Here is a 24,762-nt window from a genome sequence, read left to right on the forward strand (position 1 = left end):
TATTTGTGGCTGAAGAAGATAACTTTGAAATAAAAATTAAACCCCCTCAATCCAACCAATCCAAATTCCATGTGTACAGGCTCCTAGAAGTTCATGACTGTTAGCATGAACAGTTCAAGATACAGCTGTATGTGTTACTTAGAAGAGATAATACACCATATACCTTACCAGAAAAAAAAAAAATGGAGAAAACCTCCTCATGTTTGATCAACTATTTCTACTGCTGTGGAAACTGAACTTACTCAAAGGACTCAACCAGTTTTTGTAGAGAAAGGGAACAGGAAGGAAGGGATGGAGGGATATGGCTGAGGATTTCAGGGGCAGTGCTGGAGGAAAGGTAGCATTCAGACCTTAACTTCCCTTAAAGGGATGACAAGAACAATTAGGACAAGAGGGATTAAGTGTTAATAAAATGGCCCAATACTGCCTCTCAGAACCAATTGCTCAGGCAGCCAAAATCACCATGAGCACCTGAACCTACCCCATGCCTATTTCCTTAGTCATTGCTGTGTCATTTTGCTCTCAGTAGTCTTTTCTGCTTGAGAAACACCTTTAGTTAAATTCAATATGACTTTGGAGTTGCAAAGGAGCAGGAGGCTAAAGCTCCTCCCTTTCAGCAGGATGTGCTTCATTCAGGACAAGTGAAAGGGTGGGGGGGGGGTCTGTGAAAAAAAGGAGAATACATCACCTACCTTCAAATGCTGGGCACTGAGCTAAATCAACCTTCCCCTCCCAGTGTTTTTCTTTGGGGAAGCAATACACATGGCAGATTAAATCTATCTAGTGGATTATCTCTTAATCCATACAGACTTTTATTTTTTGATCTAAGCAGATATTAAAGCCAACCTTTCAGCTGCTTTGATTCAAGCTTTCACTTTCTCTTGTCCCTCTGAAATATTTTTGCCCTCAAGCCCTCTGCACTTCACCCCCAACTTAGCCCTTGTTTCTCCTTTGTCCTAAAATCCTTATCCTGCTGTGTTTAAGCCACTCTCCATTTTACAGGCAATTTTCTCCAACACCCACAGCAAGTTCCAGGAATACTTCCTCCCAATTCTTGGGAACCTCTTGGGGGCCTCTCTTGCTGGCCCCCTATCCTTTGTTCCATCTGCAACCACAGAGCAGATAATTTCCTCTTACTCTGTTATAACTCCTCTGATAAATCTCACATTCAGGTGGCTACTGAAAGACTTCCTCTGCTGAGGCTGTGTCTATTCATGGTGGAAAATTCACTGTTTCCTTACTCCCACAGGAAAAAGATTTGAGGCATTAGGAATCTGGCATCCAGGACACTGGATACTGCCTGATGGTTCTGTCAGCAATGGCAATAATGCTACATTAGTATGGGAGTGTCCTTGCACTTCACAGTGCCAACCAAAAAACTGGTGATTTTTATCATCTATATCTGCTAAGAATCAGGCAGCAACAGAAAAAAAGTTTAAAATCAGAGGAGGTTTAAAGATAGGCCGACAGATTCCAAGACTGGTGCCTGAGAAGGACAGAATTCAGCTGCAAGGAAGCATCACAGCAGCCAAAGACTCTTTGCTCTCTATGCTGAACGTCCATGTCACCCAGAAGTGACAGGGATGACAAAACTTCTGAAATGGGAGAGAGGATAGGCAAGCTGCACACCAAGGTGAACGAGAAAGGTTAGGCAACAGAGGCTGGAGCAAACCTCTCTGGAATACCAAAGAACTTCATTTTCATGTCTGAAGTATAAAAGTAAGTGATCAACCAAGGAGAAAGAACATTACAGAGCAGAATGAGAAATGAAGTTGCACAGGAGGATAAGGCAGACGAAGTATTAAATTACTTTTTCCTTAAATGAGGACTGTACACATCACAGAAAATCAGGCTTCTCATCACCTCCCAGACCAAGCTCCAAGCCTTAGAGATAGCAGGGGGATGCTTGGCATTTTTGTTCTAAACTTCAGGGTACATATAGTAAATTTATTCTATAAAACCTTGGCTTCTTGCCTAAAAGTCAAGCTACCTTTTTTTTTTTGGGGGGGGGCTAAATGATGTATGCTTTTATTAAATTTTTCCCTTACTGCAGGAGGCATAAATAAGAAGGGATTGAGTTTATGGTTGTTGTATTTAATTCTGTTCTCAGACGCTCCAAGCAGCTGGTACTGGAGCAGGGTAACAAGGAAAAAAAGTATCAAAATGAACACTGTGAGAAGCCCACTCCCCACTCCAACTCAGTGCTTCTGCCCCTGCAGCTGGCAACATCTCAGGATCAAGATGGAGAGAGGGAAGGAAAGTCTGCTAAGACACTTATGGTTTACAGTGATCCAGGGAAGCATTCAAAATCAGCTCACAAAGCCAATTCACCTCAGAAGTTTGAAAGGCAAAAAGGAAAAATACATACTCCTATGAAGAGCCAAGCACATTCAACCACTCGTCAAATGATCAACTTGTTTGCTTTCTGCTCTTCTCTCTCCATATTTAAGCAGTTTTTGAAGTCTTACTTCTTATCTGAGTAAGTGTAATCAGAAACTGTCATCATACACCATCTCTGACAGAAAGAACTCCCAAGTGAGGCTGTGTAATCAACGTTCCTTCCTCCATTAAGGGTTTGGGTATTATACTAATTAATCTTTATCTCACTCTGATTGCTCCTCAAGCCTGATTTGCAGGTGTTTCAGCATTTGCATATTGCCCTGTTCCTGTGAAGCTGAATGGTCTTGCAGATTTGAGAGTGATCAAGGTTGCCAGGTTATCCTCAGCAGGATCCAGCATATATCACTCTCCACAGGTCATGTTCTCACACAAAAACCATTTCATTTTGATTTTTAATCTCTCATTTCAGAAGGCACTCCCACTACTGTGAATTAAGTTTATGTAAAAACTGGAAACTTAGAATTTTGACCTATCCTCACAGCACCTTTCTCCCTCTTCCCCTGCAGCTTGCTCTCCTCTCCAGAAAAGCAGCTTCTCTTTTTTTCTTTGTAGAAAAAGGTCACAAACAAGTTCCTCTTTAACCTTCCAAGCTTTTTACTTGTCTCATACCACTGACTAGTCTGAGAGCAGATGGGCTTTTGTTTCTTTAGAAGAAATAGATACTAAATAGGAAGTCAGTGTATGCTACACAGAAAGTCTGTGTTTGCAAATAAAGTACACCATTAGATCTTTAAACTACACAGGCTACTTTTGGTCAATCTCCATTAACAGTGTTAATACACATCTACAACACAGGTCCTACCATCACAGCGACAACCTTTGGGGAAAAATGACATAAGGAACTCAATTACTTCTAAAAGAAGCCATGGAGAAAATGGCTTTTTACCAGTACTGCTGGAGTTTCCTCAAGTGACCTTTGAGTTCCTTCACTGGCAGTGGAATTGCTTCCCAAAGCAGCAGCCACAGGAAGAGTCTTGAGATATTAGGCAGCTGATGACAGGCAGTATAGAATCACAGAATCATAGAATAGCTTGGCTTGGAAGCGATCCTTAAAGGCCATCTAGTCCAAGCCCCTGCAGAGAGCAGGGACATCTTCAGATGATCAAGCTGGTCAGAGCCTTGGCCAACCTAGCCTTGAATACTCTGAGCAACCTGTTCTGGTGTTTCACCAGCCTCATCACAGAACATGTCTTCATTATATTCAGTCTGAATCCACTCTCTTAATTTAAAACCAGTACAGGCTAAGAAGTTTGTCCTCATCTTTCTTATGAGCCCCTTAGGTACTGACAGGCTGCAATGAGGTCTTCTCCAAGTCATCTCTTCTCCAGGCTGAACAACCCCAGCTCTTTCAGCCCTTCCTCTGAGGAGATGAGTTGTAGTAACTGATACTAGTACTGTAACCAGTAAAACTAGTGAATTATAGTTTGTTATCTTTAGAGTTTCCACTCATCCTTGAAAAAATTTATTAAGTATTTACTCACTGAAGCTTAATCTTTTGTAGTAATAGCCTTAAGTGTTTTCAGTTTTGTTCTTCTTTTTTTTTAATTACTTGTCAAAGGAGGGCTAATCCTGTTTGGACAGAATTTTACAAGGCTGTCAAAAATAAATTTTGTTTCCATGTTCCTTGAAGTAATAGATCTTACTTGGCAGATCACTTGAGAAGGTGTTTTGGCACCTTGTAACCTTAAATTAATCAACTGTGTGTACACAAAGATTAGGTTTCTCATTCCCCCATCAAAGCTCCATTCTCAGGCTAGCCAAAGATCTTCTCCCTGTTCCCATTGAAAAGAAAATGTGTATCACTACAGAGTCACAGGAAACACTAGCAGTGCAGAAATGCCCAGGGGACGCTGTTGTGAACTATATCTGGGGTAGGGAGAGATAATGTCTTTAAAAAGAGTGTCTGAGATTCCTCTGGATCATTGAGGGTGCCATGTCTGATTGTACACAGACAATATTTCTGTTACACAGTTCACTCTTATTTGACATTATGCTCGTTTCTCTACCAGCAATAGTTACAGGAGGCAGACCAGGCTGGACTGGAATGTCTGATCTGTGCCCTCTCTCAGGTGGGGCTGCAATAGAAATTCAGAAGCCACCAGCCAGAAATACTGTTTCTTCTGAGCTTTACCTGAAGGTAGCAACAGCAGGAGAGGAGCACTGACAAGCAGCCACCCCAGCCCTTTTAGGCTGTGCCTCACTTGACCAAAGATACGTTGCCATGATCATGTGGGAGGAATGACATTTGCAGAGCCTTCCTCCTCCCTGGCCAGGCAGTCAGGAAGTTTCTATTTATTCCTAGCTTTCCCTCATACCTTCCAAATGGTTTTAAATCAGTTTTCTTAACCAAGGTAAGTAATACTCAGTTACACATGTGTAACAAAACACAATGAAGTGATCATCTCTAAAGGTCTTGCCCTGAGGTGAGGCTGAAAATATCAGGAAAGCTGAGCTCCCACTCCTTTATTGGGATGGAGGTTTTTCATACTGTGACAGCACACAGCACAAACACTGCTTTTAGTCTGCTGATCTCACCAAAACAAGCCATTGTCATCAAGAATATGAATGCTGAGCAAAACACGCCTGCCTCCAGAGCAGAAAATGATTCCTGGTGATAGCAGTTCACATTCTCATCATTCTCCAAGAAAAGCACTGCTTTTCTTTGCATTTAATCAAATATCCTCAGAACTTCATAGCTTTTCACCCAAAGATCTCCAAGCAATTTCCAAGTGTTAATTAAGTCCTGGTAGCTTGTGAAACCAAGAGTGGAGTCATTTGTTCCCTGGAACAAAGAAAACCTAGGCAAATTCACAGTACAGTTTCAGCAGATCAGATTTTCAGTCCATTATTCACTAACTTGAACAATTTTGCATTAATTCACAGGACTTACCACATATTTTTCAGTAGCTGCTTAATTTTCCATTTTACTGAGTTTAAGGCCACCTGTGCAAGTTCATCTGCCCTTTTCAATGTCCTGCCATTGCCAAATCCATCCCACTGTTGCTCACCAGAATAAACTACAGCCAGCAAGAACTGACACAAAACACTGACAATTCTCACACCACCACCAGTTCTTTCTTGTGATCCAAAATGTAGCCTTTACTCACGTTTAGGATACATGATTACAAGTAAAGGTTTTTGCATTGACTTGAAATTTTCTCCACCTCCAAGTAGCTGATGGCAATCACATGAAATTTTACTTGCAGGTCACAAGTTGAACCCTTCAGTCTCCTTTTAAATAAAATATATCTAAAAGCTGTCATTTACAAGCTAGTGCTTACTCTAGAAAAACTGCTGTCCTGCACAATTGGAAAAGGAAAGCCCAACCCAGAAAAAGGACTTGGTACCACAAAATGTCTGTTTAAAGACAACTACACTTCATGTCTTCTCAGAACTCTTACTTCCTTTCTGATTTTGATCACATAATAAGGGTCTGCCTCTGTGGTCTTCCCTCACTGTGCTGACCTGTTGAAGTTGTAATCAGATTGGTAAATGACCAAACTGGCCTTTGAAGTATGACTTGGAGTACCCAGACCATTATTTTGTTTTGCACTCAGCACTATGTTTCTGCTTCTCATATTCTCAGGGATCATGCAGTGATGCCTGTACTTTTCAACAGCTTACATGTCAGTGAAAATTCTATTTCATTGCACTCACTGCTTCTGGTCAGCAATGATCCTCTTCAGCATCCTGAGAGAACTAGTGTGGATTCCCAAGATCCACCCAAAATTTTGTTACAACTACATAATTTAGAGTTTCTCAGAAACAGTTACCAGCCCTTTGCCAATTACAAAACTTCCTTGCTAACTTAGCTTTTCCCTTTCTCACCCTTTTCTTTCCAAGTGAACTTAACAGAACTTCTTTCCAAACAGGCCTCCTTCTTTTAAAGGAAAGATTTCTTCACTTATTTTTTGCAAATGAAGTTTTTTATTTAATAATATTTATTCTTCAGAAGCAGAGGTTGTTTAGTGTTACTTTTTCATTTTCCTACAATCAGTTGCAGTCACACTCAAATCTCAAAAGTCACCTTCTATGATATGCGCTTCAACAAGCTAATTTGAGTGTGCTTCTTTAACAAATCAGAACAACTCTTTATGACACCTTATCCATCTAACACTTTCCTGAGTGATTACAGCACCTTCTTACTTTCTTGAGGGATTGCTAGTTACTCTTCCACCAAAAACTTTGGGCCACAGGCAGAGATGCTCCTAAGAGCATCAAAAAAGCAGATATCTCTGCTTGCACTGACAGCTGCTCTGTCATTTCAATGAAACAGTCTGAGGCTCATCAGTGATCAGACACCTTTAGAATTGGTCTAGACACATGATTTCATTTCCCCCATTGTCATTTTAGAGATAATTTTTTAAAAATCATTTCCCAGGCACTAACTCACAATTAGTCATTAAGAATGGAAACACTATCTTCACAGTAATACCAGAACACATTTGTACAGTGTACCTTCAAAACCCCCTTCCCCACCCCAAAACTGCCAGAACTGTAAATTCATACACTTTAATAGCTTAACCACTATCCCTGTGACATACACATGAAATGTTCTTATGACAAATGCTTTGAGAGCAGCTAACCCCTCATGCCAGCTAAAAGTAAGCATGAAGTGTAATGAAGGGCATGGTTTTGGCTGTGTGGTTGTTTGTTCCTCATTCCCTTAATTGCCTGGGTGCTAGAAAAATGAAAGAAAACCCTGCCTGGTGCCCAGCTGGGAGCTTTTCACCCTCCTTTCCTCAAAATAATAAAAAAAAATAAACCACACAGAGTCTGAATTCACTCCAGAATTAACAAAATCCAGGATGTCACTCTCAAAAGTATTGTTGAAGCAAAACAAAACTACCCAGTCACTGGGACAAAACAACAGAGAGAACTGCACTGTGGAGACCATGAACTTCCTTGCCTTTTGGTACTGAGCTACTGGACTGTTATATATATATTTATATGTGTGTGAGTGTGTATATATTGGAATGTCATATATATGTCACAGACAACCAGAAGGCTATTCCTACTGCACTCACACAGAGCAGAAATGCAACAGCTTTACCCCCTCTTCTAAAAGGAATGTCTTGTTATGCCTCTTAGGCCCATCAAGCATGTTTTCAGATTCAGCTTTGCTGGTCAATCTAAAACAAGAGTCCTAGAAGTAAATTAAAATGCAAATACCTGGTTTTATAATGCACATTAATCTGGAATAAGGATCATATTCTTGGATAAATTAAGAAAGGAATCCAATTCACCATGCTGTGCCAGGGAGAGTAGGGGATAAAAATTATTAATGGCACAGCATGGTATATTCCTTCAATAAAATGTTTGTCTGGTGGATTTAGAGGAGGGGATGAAAGTTCCTGGAGCCTGAATTAAAGAATTTGGATGGTATAATGTATTAAAGAGAAACCCCAGGTGAGTAATTTAGGTTCTGGAAGATTTAGATGGAAGAAAATCACAAACTCCTTCATTAGCACCTACAAATAGGTCTCCTGTCTCCAAAAGCACTGCTCTGTCTCTGCTGTCAATTGCATTTACACCTAAACCCTTAGAAACTTCCCCATCTGCACAACCTGACAGCACCACAGCAACACAGAAAGAAGCACCATGGAAAGGGAATCTAATGCAGCAGTCATGTGTGAAGAACAGACCTTTGGCACTGCTGTTCCTCCCCCAACTCTCCCCCCCTCAGTGTGCACACCCCCATAGGAATGAGCCTGTAATACACATTTCAAGCCTCTCAGTGTTATTTTCCAGACAGTTTTCTCCTTCCCTAATGGAAGTCATCCCTGTAAAAAAAATACTTGTTTGAATCTCTTCCTCCAGGGCTGACTGAGTACACAAAAGTCATCCATAGGAACAGAAAATTACTCCAACATATGTGAATCTCCAGTGTCTGAAGCTGGTTGAGAAGGTAGAGCTATCACTTTGTGTAATAAAGGAATAACATGGCAGATGTTACTGTATCAAGAATAGTGGGAGTGGGAGAATCCAACAATATTGCCAAAACCATGGGCTAAGAAATAAGAGAACACTTCTGCTGTTTGGCACACACTGCCTCACACTGCTGTTATGACATGCCTCTCCTTGCCTGTTTCCAGAGAGTAAGAGCCACAGCCACTTGCAGTCAGGGACTGAGGGGTAAAGGAATTACCCTCTGCATGGAGAAGTTCATAAGATCTTTGCCAAAACCCTTTTAATTAACAGAGATTTACTGCTGGACAAAATTAGCTCACAAGAACTTGAAGGCTGCTACTCAATATTGAATTTTCCCCAACAAGGAACAGAGTACAGACAAGCGACTTCCCTGTCAGCATTAAAAAAAACCCCACAAACTAAAATAAATCAGTAATGCGTATGTACTGAAATCACCTTAGTTTCTCCTTACTGTTTGCCTTTCCTATAGCCCATGCCATCTGTTTTAAAGCAAACTGTCTCATATTTCCACAAGATATCCCACTACTGCTGTAAGAGTAGAAAGAATGTTCACAAGAGCTCCTTAAAGTCTGAAATTGTTGTATGCCTCCTTTTGCTTAGCAGGTTTGAGACTAATTCCAGAAGTAGGAGAACATCTCTCCTGTAATTTTGCACAGGTCAGATTCCAGAAGAACTTAAGCTTAAGGATTTTAGCAGCATCCAGAAAGAGTTGTGACCTGGTCTCTTGCAGAACAGTCACACTCCCTTTGCCTCTTTATGGGGGTGTAGGATGCCTGCTAGCGCCAGGTGTTCCCAGCCTCCCAAGCATGCTGATCACACCCTTGTGTCACCTCCTAAAGTCTTCTTTCTACAGTCTAGGAAGCTTTCTGAAGGTACATCCTCACAAGCTGTCAAAGTTATCTTCCAGAGGATCATGGCAGCCATAACAAATGAAAGGTGCCTTACAAAGTGTGTGCTACACTTAGAAGGAAAATAAATCCACGTTACTTGGACATATATCTACAAGAATAACAACTAGCTGCAGGCAAAATGTCGCCGTTCTCCATTTCCTCATGTCTGAGACCCCATTCACTCTTTACCTCACTGCTTCTGCTTTATCTTCCTGGCAGCAAACAACTGCTCCTACAGCCTCTCAAGAGAGGTACCTGAAACAAAACTAGACCTAGCATCCTCTTTCAGATGACCTCTGGGACAACTTCAAAGTACCATGAGGCACCTTGTTTTTAAACAAGAGTCATAACACTCTCAAATTAACTGGAGAAAAATTGATTCCCTGTGCTACAGTGTGTCTCTTGGTGAAAACTCACTGCATGGTGAGCCATCCCAGGGGACAGCTCTCTTCCGAGAAAGATCCACCCTTGCAGCCAGCAGAGGAACACACACAATGCAGTGTCCAAGCTCCAAGCTGCATCCCAGACCCCCAGTGCACAACAAAGAGCACAGTGCAGCTTGCAGCAAGAGCCTTCTTGGCAAGTTTCCATTCCACAGACCTCCTAAATTAAACACATTTACACTGATGTACTAGTCCCCAGTTTCATTAATGATGATCATGACTAATCAAAGTAGTAAGTTTAAAGCAAGGAGGTCTTTAAAACATACAAATGTACCTCATGATTAAGATTTTGTTGGTATTTTCAATTTCAGAACTACTCACATCTCAGCTCTGCTCCTGTCATAAACATCCCTGAAGGCTCTGCTGCCCAGCCAGCTACTCCTTACCTTCCTTATCACAGCCTTACCAGATTTCTTCCCCACCCCAAAGAGCATTTCCACAGTGCTTCTGTTTTCCAGCTACGCTTTTCAGAGTGCAGCTTTCAGTTAAACTTCTGCTTAATATTAAAGCCATTTTCAAATATGTAATATGAAATTAGTTTGAATTCAGCTGGGGAGGAAACAGGATACATTGGTTTAGCAAAGTATTATTCCAGACAAGCAAAAGACACTGAATAAAGATTTTAAAAAATAACAACCAGAAAATTTTCCATAAACTGAAAAAAAAAAGAAGTATAAGGATGGGAAATTTTGAATACAGGAGAACTTGGGGTTGGATTAGAGGAAAATCCTGGACCTTGATAACAACCTTCCAAGCCCAAGCATTTGATTTCTTTCTACTGCTGTAACACTCCATGAGATAACTTGCAAAAACAACTTTCCACACATCTATTACTCAAAAGTGAACACTTTGAATAGCAAATGGACAATATTAGAAATTATTAGCATTTCCTGCCAACACAAACTCCTCAGAAACTGAGAAATCTGGAAGGACAAGACTACCTAACTAGGATGGAATATCAGGAAATCTAAACTCAACATTTATTTTAAGCACTTATCCCAACAACATTCCTGTAAAATACTCTAAAGCACATGATTCCAACACAATCTCCCACCCATATCAGCCCCAAGAGGACAGGACTTCCTCAGAGGAAGGCACTGATGGACAGCACTGGCCTAAGACATCAATCTCTACTGCCCAGCAACCAAGAGCTTTGATGCTCCCCATGTGAAAAAAGTCAGGTGGGTTTCTGCTCCTGAGAGTTAGGGATATGATGGAGAGGGATGCTGAGCTGATATATCCTGCTCTAAATGATTCCAAATTGCAGTCCAGGCCTGTTCTCCAAGGCTGGGCCCACTGGGGATGCTCTAGGTCTCAGCCATAGCTTACCTGTGGTTTTGCACCCACACAACCCTTGACTGTCTATGAGCTAATGAACTCTGCAGTCTCATTCACCAAGGACCTTGCCATAGTTGACAGCCAGTAAGCTTCTTTGAGAATGATTGGAAAGAAGAGTTGGCAGAGACTTGTCACATGGGTTATTTCTCAAACTGCCCAAAAAGGGGGGAAGTGGAGGAAAGCTCCCTTTATTTTCTTCCAATTCCCAGAATGGAAAGGTATCTTTCTTGGGTCATCTCAACATGTTCATTTGAAGATTTCATACTCATTTGTCATGTCAGCAACAATTCTGAGCAGAAACTTTGATTAGCTAAAATGGAAACAAAGATCTGGTTGTGGGAATATTCCTTTTTTCATAGTAGAAGACACTTTCACTCCACCTTCAACAAAGTACAGATTGGCTTGCCACTCTCAAAAGCACTGTACCAATCCACCTGTTCCCACAAAACAACCTCAGAACATCTGCATCTCTGTAGTACTGAAGTAATGGGTTGGACACACTCAGCCAAGTCTCCCACAGTGAACAAGTTTCCTCCCCATCAACACTGCAAGCTGCTGCTCTGCAGATCAAAACAGCCAGCTTCTCCAGGTAAGACAGCTCCTCCCTGGAAATGGAAGACAGAGCTGCCTTATCTCAGGAAAGGGAAGATAAAAGGTCACTAAGTAGCAAAGTTCTCACCTTGAAAGTTTTGCCCCTTGATTGACATGGAACAACCAAGGTCATAGAACTTCCAATCAGATGCCTGCATAATTACTAAATCGCTCTTAATTATACCAGAGAGCCAAGACCTCTCTGGAAAGGGAGAGCAAACAAAGAAGCCAATGAAGCCTCCTCTGTTGTTGGAGAAAATTGGTAATTAAAAGTCATGAGTGCACCAAAGAGTGAGAGAACAGCATCACAGTCACTGCTCAGTGTTACTGCTCAGTACTCAGGAGTGACTTGCATACAAAGCAGCAGGCTTATCTCCCTAGGGAAATTACAGGGCACTGTGTTAGACAGCAATTTGGAGAGGAAAACCAGGGAAAAATAGAGACAGAGAAAGAGCAACTCCTGTATTTATCAAGAGCTTAATTTACCCCACAGAGAGGGACAGCACTGTCAACCAGGCCCAAGTCTGAGAAGTGCTTTCCACATGCTTATGGCAGCTCTAGAAAGCCTTCTCCCAGCCTTAGATCATGAACTATTCCTCTACTTTGAAGAGCACAAATGAAGTAGACCTTGTGTTCAGCCTAATCCAGCCCACACACAGCCCTTGCCCAAACAAAGACTATTCCAGTGGAAAACCCTTTTAACCTCAATAACCTGAGCTCAGCCTTAGAGACAGCTCTTTCTCCAGAGGCTACCCTTCAAAATATCATTATCAGAAATCACAGAACTTCAATCTATCCTTAAAAAACCTTCCAAAACTCAAAGAAAGACAGAACATCATGATCCTGCTCACATCATAAGAAATTAAACTAGACAGTCATGGGACCTGCTGAAACCAAAGCATGTGCTTTACTGATTAGACTATGAGAAGGTAAATGCTGATCTGTTTCCTTCCCAATGATAGTCCACACCATCTCAGAGCACTGAGATATCAAAGATGGCACTGGACAGAAAAAGGCACCACATTATCTACCATCATTTGCAAGCAAACACGAGAATCTCTCTGATCTGCTATTTAGACAGTCTTAAAGATCCAATCCTATGCAAGAGGTGCCAAGTCTGGACCAAATCCTTGAAGAGATAGACTTTGATGGATTATGATACTGTGGTAAGAAACCCAGTCTTACTCAGGGCACTCAGCCCTTCCAACACGCAAAAAGGGAAGTGTGAAACACCAGAAGCCAAAAGAGAACAGTTTGTACATTGCAGAGCTCAGAACAGAGACATTTTCTACTTCACCGCTTCAAGTTCAATGATTCAAAAAGACACATCTTCAGGATACTCTAAATTACAATGCCTCCCCTTCAAAACATGAGCAAGAAGGAATAAGGGATAAATGCAGCAGAAGCAGTAATGCAATTTGTGGAATAAAAAAATTAAGAATTTTTAGTCATTAATAAAAATAAATATAAAATTAATAACCAACAATCTCTGGCTAACTGCAGCCATTTCATTATGGTTAACTTTGACAGACTCAAATCTAATAAACTCATATTGAAGTGCATCTGGTCCTTTTTCATCTCTTTTCTGAACTTTCATTGCTTACTAACAGAATGCCCTTTCCCCTTCACTGCTGCAACCTAATTCCAGCACTCTGTTTTGAATGCTAAGCACCCAACCCCCAGGAGAGCACTTTACCTGTTGAAGATATCACCTGACACCTTCTGCAGATACTGAAGTGCATCTGCCACCTGCTGCACAGCCTCCTCCCTGCGTAGGTCTGGCTGGATCAGGGGCACTGAGTATGTCTGCCCTTCCAAAAAGTGCTTCTGAGCTACTGTGGCCATTGTACCTAAGGGAAAGAACAAATAGGTCATTACACATTAAACACACTGCCATTTTATCACAGCAGTTATTCAGGGACTTCTACTTTCTGCTCCACTAATTATTTTAGGAAAGCATTTGCAACAGAATTGGTAAGCTGAGGAAAAAGGCACAAGAAGTAAGGCTGACATATTGGATTTTTAATACATTCAAGGCAGCTACAGTGAGCTGAGACTCTCTTGCTTATCTGAAAGTTTTTGGAAGCCATAATTTACTTTAGCATGCTAAAGTAAACAAATCTCTGCTCAGTATTGTGCTGAAAACAAAGACCAGAGTTAGAAGCAAAGTCAGTTCAGAGTAGCAATAAAACTCATCACAAATCACCCTGTCCCCTCCTCCCTTTCCTCATATTCCATGTGGATATATTTCAGGTCATCCAACCCTATTAGCAAAAGGCAGTATTTCATCTCACACTTCTGCTCCAAGAAACACACCATCAGGGCCTTCCAAGAACAGAAGCCATGAAATTACAAGGCATGCATGGGCACACACCCCTTATTTCAAGTAGCTTAATGAGAGTTCTTCCATTCTGACACTCCCAGGAGCTCTTTGTTACTTCTAGACTGGATTTTTCCCTAGTAACTAGTAACTATCTTGAAAGAAGTCTCCTTATTTTAGAATCCTTTCACATCTCTAGCCTAACCAGTCACCAAAATGTTTCAGTTGTGTGCCACACTCCAGAGCTGTATGCACACTTTTGGAAGCAGCTGGGCCAGTACCACTGCTCTACAGCTCAGCCAGGAGAAGGTCACCCACCACCCATGTTTCCATCCTGAGCTTTGCTCACCTTTCCCTCAGCAATTCCCAAAAAGTTGGCCTCCCATGTCTTTATTCACAAAAATAACAAAAAAGCTCCTGGGACTTGGAAGAGCATAAAGAGAAAAAATCCATTTCTCTGAGCACATTAGAAATTGCAAACTCACAAATACATTTCTATTAAGGACATTCTAAAGAATGAACAGAGTAGAGTATCCATACAGTTTTCTAACCCAAACTCTACTGCTAGGTCTACACAACTCCCTCCAAACTTGTTTTCTCTGTGTCTCTTCTCATTCAGGCTGTAAAAACCTGACAGTATACAGGTGCTCATTACAGGGGTTCACCACACAGAGCTCTGTACATCTGTATAAGAAAATATTCATTAAGCTGAGGAGAAGCAAAACAAAGGAGGATGAAAAACCAAGGTATCAGAAACAGCCAAGGATATCTCAGGATGCACCACATTCCCTGTGTGGTACTTGGAAGCCTGCAGGAGCTAGTTCAGAGACAAGTGCTGTGTGCAACCTGCATTCCTGGCTCCATAGCAGAGCAGGCTGAGAATGACATAGAAACACAGCCCATATAGGAGAAATTCACAAATCAGGAGCCTGAAGAGTGACAGTCACAACATAAAAAAACAGTTTAATATGTGAAAATTAGAGGGGTCTTCACACATTTTTTCAATTCCCTATCTTGCTTCACAAAACAAAGAGATAACAGATTAGAATTCCCTGCAGCCATTCCTGTATATTTAGGAAACACCACCCTCTCCAAATTTTTCCTTCAAGATGATACAACAGTAAGGTAGGAAAAGCTTTCTGTAAATGTGATGTGACTGTTATTTAAGGGTATTCTTTTGGGATGTGGAGTTTGCCGAGTTGTTTTGGGGTTTTTTTGTGGGGCTGTTTAGTAATGAATCATATGAGATATAAGGGCATGTAGAAGCCTTTCCACAGTTAACAAATTTGCAAGATCAAGCCCAGCCATTACAAGGCTGGCTCTGCTGCCAGTCTAGGAAGCCTAGACCTACTCTGTTTCATTTCATGCATCACTGGCAGCAAGACTCTGTATCTGCACTCTTTAGCAGCAATGTTTGCACACTGATTAGTCTTCTTGACTGGGCCTGCTCTGCAGACAGGAAATTATTATTTAGAGCTGTAAAGCATACAAGTTAATCTGAGATGAGTACAGCTAATTTTGAGACAGCAGTTTTTGATCTGCTGACAATCAAGCTTCAATACTTTTCCTTTCAAAGTTACTATTTGACTGTCACCATGGAGTAAAGGGACCAGATAACACAGCAAGGATATGGTTATGAGTTACTCTGGCCCCAGCAGCAAAAGGAGTTTATAATCCTCCCTGCCACTGGTCAAAACCCTGCCATTGCATCAGTGCTCCTGATGTTTGGGATTCCTATTTTTAACTCAAATCAGCTCAATGACCCAATTTACCACAGCCAGATAAACAGCTGTAATTGTCCAGTCATGAAACAAAGGGCGAAGCAGGGGTAAGAAGGAAACTTCTGAAACTTGTTTCATTATCAAAATCATTCCTGTGTAAAGGTAATCCTAAGAAAGCCAAGATTTTCACCTCTTGAGGCCAGATAAGATTATGCAGCCCTAATATGATCTCTCAGACTCTCACCAATCCTAATTCTCCTAGTGTCCTCCCTAAAACCAAGCTCAGTTCAGCTGCTGACTGCCAGATGCTCCCACTTGGGAGCAGTGCTCCTCTAGCTACTCCCAAAACATTTCTTTCCCTACACTCAGAAGCTGCAGACTCTCCTTCAGGTCCCTCTGCTCCCTTGCAAAGACAGGAGCACCCAGTACTGGGCAAAGCAGGAAAATCCCTGGGTCCCACTGTCACAGTTTGTCTGCTGGTCAACATCACCTTCACGGGTTCTCCATGAAGACTCTCAAAGGAGCTTCAGATTCTCATCTTTCCTAAAACAAACAGTGGAGAAATATGGCAGACTCTGGAAACTACTGCCAGAGGCAGATACAAGAGACAATTGTTTCTGTGCAAGAGAACAAGTTGGAGAGGTATAGCAAGGAGGAGGGAAAACAGCAACAACTAAATGACTAGACTTGGGCACAATCCCATGCTACAGCTGCTATTTGTTACCTCCCAGGACCAAATGAATTGGAGCAATAAGCCAGTTTTACAAACAATTTGAGTTAGGGCCACACATGGTTAGAATAAAAGGAGAATTGCTTCACTTAACAGAGAGACACTGCAGGAATAAAGAATATTTTAAAAGGGAAATTCAAAATATTCCCAGAAGAAGTCAGGAAGGAAAGCAAAGACTGAACATCACTCAGTAAGACTGGCTCTTCCTTTATCTCAAACTCCAGTGCACTGAGAAGGAAGCAGCACATTTTCTTGCCATGCTCCACTGTCAGAATTAGTACATAAAAAATAAAAAAGTGAGTGCTGGGTGTTAAAATATGTCAACTCTTCTACCCTATCCATTGGGTGCCAAGCCTTTATGTAACACAAACAAGAAGGGTTCAAATAAACTGCTCATATCTCACATACAGAAGGGACTTCCAACAAAGCAACAAACTGGTTCCAGTATCACTCCAGAATCTCACAGGGGGTGTGTTCCTGCAGGAAGTACAGCAATGCTGGAATTATGGCAGCTGACATGAAATACTCTGATGCTACAGTGAGAAATGGACACGTGTGCCCAAAGAAAGTGTGACTCACAAAGCCAGATGTCAGATCATCCAAGAGATTTAATCATTAGTGGTCTGACCACCAGTGGGTCACACAAAGCAGAGGAAACAGCAATGCAGAGCTTTTCTTTTTTTCTTTTTTTTTTTTTTAATTTTGTGATCAAAGAGGCTTTGGAAAAGAGCTGCAGCATCTGGGGGCTCCAACCATTTTTTATTCAATTATTTTTTCTATGTCAGCTTTCATGATCAAGACAAATATGTGCTGGTGTTATATAATAACCTCATTTACCTTATTAAAGTGAAAACAAAGTGAAGAAGGTTGTTTTCTCACAGCACCACCTGCTTCCAAGTGCTATGTTCTGATTTGGAATTTCTGACTAAAGCTCCTGACTGCTTAGATTTGCACTTCTGCCTTAAGCTGTCTGCGCCTTTCACCTCAGGCAAGCTGGCCCAAAGCTCCTCAGGGCTAGTGGCTATTCCTCCACAACACTCAAAGCTGCTCTCTCCCTCTCAGTTCCAACACTCACACTGGCAAAAGCTGAGAGAAACAGCAGGAGTGGGAAACAGAATCAGTCTCCACCAGACTGTCTTGCCTCTCCAGAAGACCTAAACCAGGCTGAGCACTCCAGGGTTTCCAGGCATTTGGAACCAACAACTGGGCTTACTCTTCACTCACCACAGCCAAGTCTAATACTGGAGGGACATGTGGAGCTCTGCCCCTGGAAAAGAAAGTATATCACTCACTGCTCTCGATAGGCAGAGAAACTCCACCTGCTTTCCTCACCTCTCTCCATAAGAGTAAAACTTCTCATGTTAAGGCAAGCCAAAAAGAACTTGTTACAGACCAAACAGAGTTTGTAAAAGAAGCACACTTCCCTAAATTCTTTAGAAAATACTGCTCTATGGAGAATTGACTACAGGGACAATTATCTAAAAATAAATCAACCCTGTAACTTTAAAATATTTTAGTTTTTCAAAGGAACAAACATAAACAAAGGCAATATTAAATAGCATGGCTGCCCTTAACACAGACAGAGTGTAAAGCTGAATACAAGCACTTACCAGATGAGTACTTTGCTGTGAAAATAAAGGGAGAATAAGGCAAGCCATCAACAATACCTGCTTCCTTAACATGTTTCAAGAAGCTAAAAAGAGCAGGCTCAGGGGAGAAGAGGGATTAAATACTTTGAAAAAAATCTGTGTGTATACTTCAAAGCTACAATGGCTGCTTTAGCAATTACTGTGTTGCTACTTCTGTCACTGCACTGGAAAGGCAGCAAGAACTAGAGGCCTTTAATTCCCACAGGCAGTAATATCTTCAAAAAGAAGCATCAGGCTATCTGTCACCCTACGTCTCTCTTTTGTAGGATCCCAATAAAAGATCAATGCCTTGTAGTCACCTGTGAGGACACAGGGATCAGCAATATGCAATAAAACACATCTGCATATCCCTCACCACACCCCACTACTCCACTACCATCAGTATGATTCCAAAGTGGGAACAGACCAAACCACAAATGAACTACAGTTTAAGATCAAACACACTCAATAGATGGAGCAGACATACTCTGGGCATAGCTTATCAGAAAGTGCTGTTTCCTCCGACAGAGTAAAGTCACATCCATAACTTGGTTAACCATGAGAAGTCATCCCAAATTCCTCTCTGAGAATAATTTCTTACATGTAATACTTTCTGCCATGTTTACCTGCACAAACATTTTCCCATGGTCAAATCTGCTAGCATATTCAAGTCATACCTTGATTGTTCTGGAGGCTGGCCTAGAGGCTGTCCCATCAAAATATCAGAATTAAATCCTCTAAGGAAAAAATAAGAACAACATAAAAAGTTAATCATAACACCTTGCCCTCCACAGATAAAGCACACTCCTGTGATTTTACCAGCTGCAAAAACAGAGAACAGTAATTTAAAAAGAGACTTGAAAAGCTAGAAAAGCAAAATATACCATTGCATATGGAATGCTGTTCAGGTAGTGTGTGCACAAACACACACAAATGTAGACACTGAAACAAAAGCTAGAAATTGCTCAAATGCAGCACAGGAGCCTACATACAAGTCTATTATCATGCAGCATACAATCATTCTGCCCTGTGCTTACATTCATGGAAGGTGATGAAATTTAGTCCTGCAGCAGAGCACACAAGAGGTAACTCTCCTGGATAGGATAGCAGGATGCATTTCCAGCAGTGAGATGAGAGACTCACTCACCACAGTCCCTGTGCTAATCCAACTTTACCCTTTTTTTTGGGGAAGCAAGGTGGGAGCAGGAGAGAAGCACTTTGGTAAGTTAAGAGGATGAAAGGTCTATTTATATTTTTTAATTAACAATCTTCTACAATGTTATTAAGCAGCAATCAAAGATGCAGATGCTACTGATTTGATTGGCAAGAAGTACACCGTGCTGTATATTAAGGAACTCTGCCCCTATAAATAGGTCTAATCACCATCTGAAGGCTGGAAGGCAGTGATGAAAGAAAGCATTAATAAGACCCTAATTAGGCCCCGTAGCAGGCTGTACTCCACCAGGGTGCTCATGTTACTAGATGTCTCTCATAGTAGCACCCTCAATCTCCTTTGCAGATGTTACTGCTTTGGTCTTAAGACCTCTAGTAGCTATTTTAGACAAGAAAGGGGCTTCTTCCTCTTTGGAGTGCTTGGCATCAGCTGTGATTTTGCCTCCCAGTGCTATTTCTGGAACTAAATGACTCTGTCCATTCCAGCTGTCCCACCCTGCCCACTATCAAGGAGTGAATTAAACAGAGGAGCTGGAGTTCCCCAGACACAGAAACTGGAAATAGGTGCAGGAAAAGTGAAAAACTTGAGAAGCCATCATTCTCCTTCCCTCTCAACAGCAGGAGCACACAACAGCCCAATCTACATCACAAGGTTACTTTACCCACAGCTGTAAAAGCCATTTCTGCTCCTCCCCTCCAGCTTTAGAGGATACTTGCTCAACCTCAGCCTTTGAGCCTATCCTTACAATACAGCATTACCTCAGAACAACACCAGCATCAAAAATTCCATGTAGAAAACAAATCCTACAGGGCATCTCCTGCTCCCACAACTGCTCATTGATATGGGACAATCTGAAAAGCCAAACCCTTTTCAAAAGGAGACAGCCTCACATCTCACCATGGCCCTGCAGAAGCAGCAGAGCACTGAGGCACCTGACTGTCAGCAGGACTACGTGGAGAAAAGCACTGGCCTGTCAAAAATCTGCTTCTGAAAACACGAGCCCAGCATTTAAGGCACCTCCTTCTCAAGAAGTCAGAGCCTGTTAAAAACACTCTGGCTCAGACACTTTGCTTTGAAAGAAAGACCTGTGGCAGCAGCTATAGGTGAAATCTGGAGACTCCCCCTTATCCAAAAAAACTACCCAGAGCCACTTAGATCTGTTAGGTTGCCACTACTGGCATATTCCACTTAAGCTTACGAGAAAGAACCAAAATTCGAGATCTCAGAGCCCAGCTTTACAATAGCATGTGGCAACTCCTTGGCAAAATACCTGAATTTATCCAGGTAATTATCCTAAAATCCATCCATTTAAAGATGGATTAGATACAACAAATTACACTGTCTCTCCAGAAAGAGAATGCTATTACATTATTTCTTTTTTTAAAGAGAATCTGAAAAGTAGAGACTTAAAAGAATTTAGAGGTGCACTTCAATCCTGCCAGCTCCACAAGCTAAGACTCCCTCTAAGCCACTACTGTCTTCAGGACAATCTTTCCCCTCAACACAGAGCTCTGTTTGTGAAGCACAGGCAGCCTCCCTCACTGCATCACCTTGCTGAGAAAGCCCTGTCCTCTATGCACAGCCTGAAATTTATTTCATCCAGCTGAATACATAAAGCTCATTTTGACAGACAGATGTTGATATCTAAAGTTAATCAGATAATCCCCTCTGCAACTGCCACCTTTGGCTCTCAGCAGTAATGGAGACAGACAGATGCTGTAATGAACGATTGATCTGATTCCAGGGCAGCATATACAACTGACCACAAACGCTCTGCTAATTGCCTGCCTTCCCTTCCTATCACTAGTTATTACAAAGGAAGCCTAAACAAACAGCTTAGCTACACCTACTCTACAAACACCATAACTAAAGTTGAGAATCCCAGCCCAAAAATCCAGCCACAGCTCCTTCTTTGATGTCCTAAATGGGGGCACTTTGGTTTTGTATGCCTGAAGTACACAGAAGCCACTGGCTATGCAAAGTCCTCTGGAGAGGCATTTCTCTGCAATAAGGTATTTTAAACAATGGGATTCCAAAACCAGGCTAACCAGAATGCTGCTGTAGAGCCTCCTGCAGAATGTCTGGAGCTTCTCATCCTCACTATCAGACGACAGCAATATTCACTTCCAGAAACACACCATGTCCAAAAAAAAGAAAAAAAAAAAGAAAAAAAAAAAGAAAAAAAAAAGAAAAAAGAAAAAAAAAATCCAGCTAGTTTTGTCCTCTAATTTTGTGATGCAAAATCAGCTCCACCCTCCTGCAGAGGGACCTCAGCTGCATATCCAACCACTGCCACAAACCATAACTTGCAGTGTCCTGGTTTTCACCTCCACATTCTCCTCTGCTCCAGAGTTCTGGGGTTTTACAGCCCCCAGGCTCCATGTGCAGCTTTACAACAAAACCTTACACAGTTAAGGAAACAACTAAATCAAACCAGTGACCAGATCAGTTCCTGTTTAATGCATTCAAAAGCAAAAGCAATTTGCATTTCTAGAAGATGACAAGAGGAGAACTCACTAAAGAGGGAATGTCTTCAAATCTGTTCACATTTGCTAAAAGGAATATCCCTACAGAGTGGCCTGATTGACAGGAGCTGATGAAAAGCTGGGTCAAAAAAATGACACCTGGATAAACTGTTTTCTGGGAAAGGTTATCTTGTGAGGGAGTCTAAGCAGAGCTGATTAGCTACAGAAATTGCTTTTCTGAGTGATAAAAATGATTCCCTTCAATCTCTTACACCACAGCCATGGGAAACAACAATTTCAGACATAATCCTCTTCTTCGTCTGCACATTACCTTTAATCTAAAAAAAAGTTATAAAAAAAATCTGCCTTGCTTTCAGGATTACCTCAATACTATTTTTCCCCAGCCCTTAATTTCTACCCTTCTCTTTCACTCCCCAAGCTGAGCTTGATGTGACCACAGTCACCTGGTATTCCCAGAAGCCAGATTGCAGAGTAGTTCCCAGGAATTATCTGCTTTCAGTTTTCTAGCACAAGAACCCCTGAGCCGAGAGAATAGCACTTTGCATCTGAAGGAATGAAGATTTAAAACTCAGTTTAAATATCTGGAGTGATAGAAGAAGGACAGATGCTAAGAATAGCAGCCTGCGCTGCTCTAGGGATTCCTCAGGCACCCTTCTGCCTCAGGCTCTGGAGGTGTGGCTGTTTCCCCCCCATCCAAAGCATCCCAGGAATACAGAGATCTATCACACAGCCTCTACATCCTAGCTTTACTATTCAGACAAGACAACCATCATGAAATATCAGGAGAACTTATCAGCCAACCTTCCTAAAATAAAATCTAAGCAAGGGCAAGTTGACTGGAGCACCTCTGGTTCCCAGAAAACTGTCATGCAGAAAAGTCTCTACAAGGACATGCCAAAGCCACTTTGCTTCCAGGCCTTGCCTCTGGCAAGAGCAGCACTCTTTGCTCTGCTTCCTTTCACTGCTCCAGGAAGGCTCTGTATTGCAGAGAGCTGCCAAGGAACGGGGGCAGCTCTAACTTCTGCCTCCAGGATAAGTGAGCCCAGTCTGCACAACATGGCCAGCAACACCCCCCATGCAACCTCCATGAAATAAAGAGGTCATTCCAAGCAAACTGCCAGCTGACATTTGCCTCAACCACGTGATTGATGCACTCACCATTCCCTGTGAAATGCCACAACCACATCCAGCACTACCCCACACTGCTTGTTGGAAGCCGCACTGTGACTTGCACTGAGTCAAGAATTAGCCTGCTCTGCAAAGGGATCAAGAGCCTCCTCTTTGGAAAGAGGTCTTTGGGAAAATCCAGGTGCTATTCAACCATTCAATAGCTGAATAACATTTAATAACCAAAAAAAGAAAAGAAAACAAAACCCTAACCCTAACCCAAAACCCCCACAAACAAACAAACAAAATAAAAAGGAGGGGGGAAACTTATCACAGGATTTCCTGTTGATTGCTTAAATAAATATTATCAATGACCATCACGACTAGATGTGAATTCACAACATTCCCGAAATCCATCAGCATCCTTTCTTCATGTATACAGCTAGGTCTAGCAGTCCTATGGTCTCCTTATTGCTGGCCAACTCATTCTTTACTTTGAACATAGAAAAAGATGATTCCAATAATTGCATTAGCAATTTTGGTGAAACACTGACAACATGGTTTTATTTGACAAATCATTACAACCAGCACAAGTACTGGCCTGGGAATAGCACAAATAATATTTGTACTACAAATAGTACAAAACATCCAAACCCTATCACAAGCCATCAGTTGACTTTCTGAGGGAAAAATCACATAAAAACAACACAGAATCCCATTCTGTCTCAGACGCTTCCTTCTCTTTTTTTGTTCCTCCCTTCAGGCTGCAGCATCTCCCATCTGTCCCTACAGGGTACCTGACCTACACTGAAAAGAGGCATTGCCCTCACCATTCCCTGAAACACTGTGGAGCTCAGGAGTCCTGTTATGTCACTGCCAACTTGAGAATTCCATGCTCCATGCCTGCCTGGCAGATCTCCCAACCCATGGCTCAGCACCGAAGCACCACGTAACAAACACAGAATGGCTCAGGCTGGAAGGGACCTCCGTGGGTCATCTGGTCCAACCCCTTGCTCTAGCAACCATCCTAGAGCACCTGACACAGGATTGCACCTAAATGGTCCTTGAATATCCAGTGAGGGAGACTCCACAACCTGTCTGGAAAATCTTTTTTCTAGGCTGAACAGACCCAGCTGCCTCAGCCTGCCCTCACAAGAGAGATGCTCCAGTCCCTTAACCAGCTTTGTCGCTCCCTGCTGGAGCTCCATGTGTCACACGGCCTGAGAGTCCAGAACTGGACTCAGCACTCCCTCACCAACACCGAGCAGAGGGGCAGGATCACCTCCCTCGACCTGCAGGCAATGCTCTTCCTAACGCACCCAGGACATGAAGTGCAAAGAACCATTTTCCAGCCCTGCTGTCCCTCCCTATCAGGCGCTGCCAAGCTCTCCTGCCCAAGAGCTCCCGGGGCTCCCGCAGGGCAGCGCCTGCGTCCCCCAGACGTGACAGGCCGCAGCCCCAGCACAGCCCTTCGCGGAGGCCCCGCTCGAGCCCGGTGGGAGGGCACCCACCGGCGCTGTAGCCGCTCTCCGAAGCCGTTCCCGGAGCTTTTCCCCGGCCCCGCCCGGGTCCCGCGGCCCTCCCGGGGCTCTGAGGGGTCCGGGCTCGGCCCCGCCCCCGCGCGCGCTCCTCACCTGCCGCCCGCGGCCGCGCCCCCACGCCCCGCGCCGCTTCCGCCCTCACGGGCGCGTCACTTCCGGCCGGTCGGTGTGGCCGTGCGGAGCCGCGGTCCGGGAGGAAGTGAGGGAAGGCCGGGAGGGCCTTGGCCGGAGCGACCCGCGATCACCCAGTGCAGCTCCCGGCCCTGTGTGGGACCTTCCCGCAATTGCACCGTGTGCCCGAGAGCGTGTCCGAATGCTCCGTGAGCTCTGCCAGGCTGGTGCTGTGCCCACTGCCCTGGGGAGCCGTTCCAGTGCCCAGCCACCCTCTGTGGGAAAAACCTTTTCCTGATACTCAACCTTCACCTATCCTGGCGCAGCTCCCGGCCATTTCCTAGTGTCCTG

General features: G+C 42.8%; 1 protein-coding gene across 5 annotated transcripts in view; it reads right to left on the reverse strand.

The window, feature by feature from the left end:
• WASHC1 (WASH complex subunit 1) overlaps nucleotides 1-24,451 on the reverse strand; it is a 38,249-nt gene extending 13,798 nt beyond the window's left edge. The window contains exons 1-3 of one of the 5 annotated variants that reach the window (XM_030238383.2): nucleotides 24,394-24,451; nucleotides 18,670-18,729; nucleotides 13,290-13,443 (exon numbers count right to left, since the gene is read on the reverse strand). In XM_030238383.2, coding sequence (XP_030094243.2) covers nucleotides 13,290-13,438 — 149 coding nt within the window. In that variant the 5' untranslated portion in view covers nucleotides 13,439-13,443; nucleotides 18,670-18,729; nucleotides 24,394-24,451. The other 4 variants (XM_030238384.2, XM_030238380.2, XM_030238382.2 and 1 more) reach the window with 4 other exon arrangements.
• Between the last annotated feature and the right edge of the window lie 311 nt (nucleotides 24,452-24,762).

This window comes from Serinus canaria, chromosome 1A (assembly GCF_022539315.1).
Source record: "Serinus canaria isolate serCan28SL12 chromosome 1A, serCan2020, whole genome shotgun sequence".
Taxonomy (NCBI): domain Eukaryota; kingdom Metazoa; phylum Chordata; class Aves; order Passeriformes; family Fringillidae; genus Serinus; species Serinus canaria.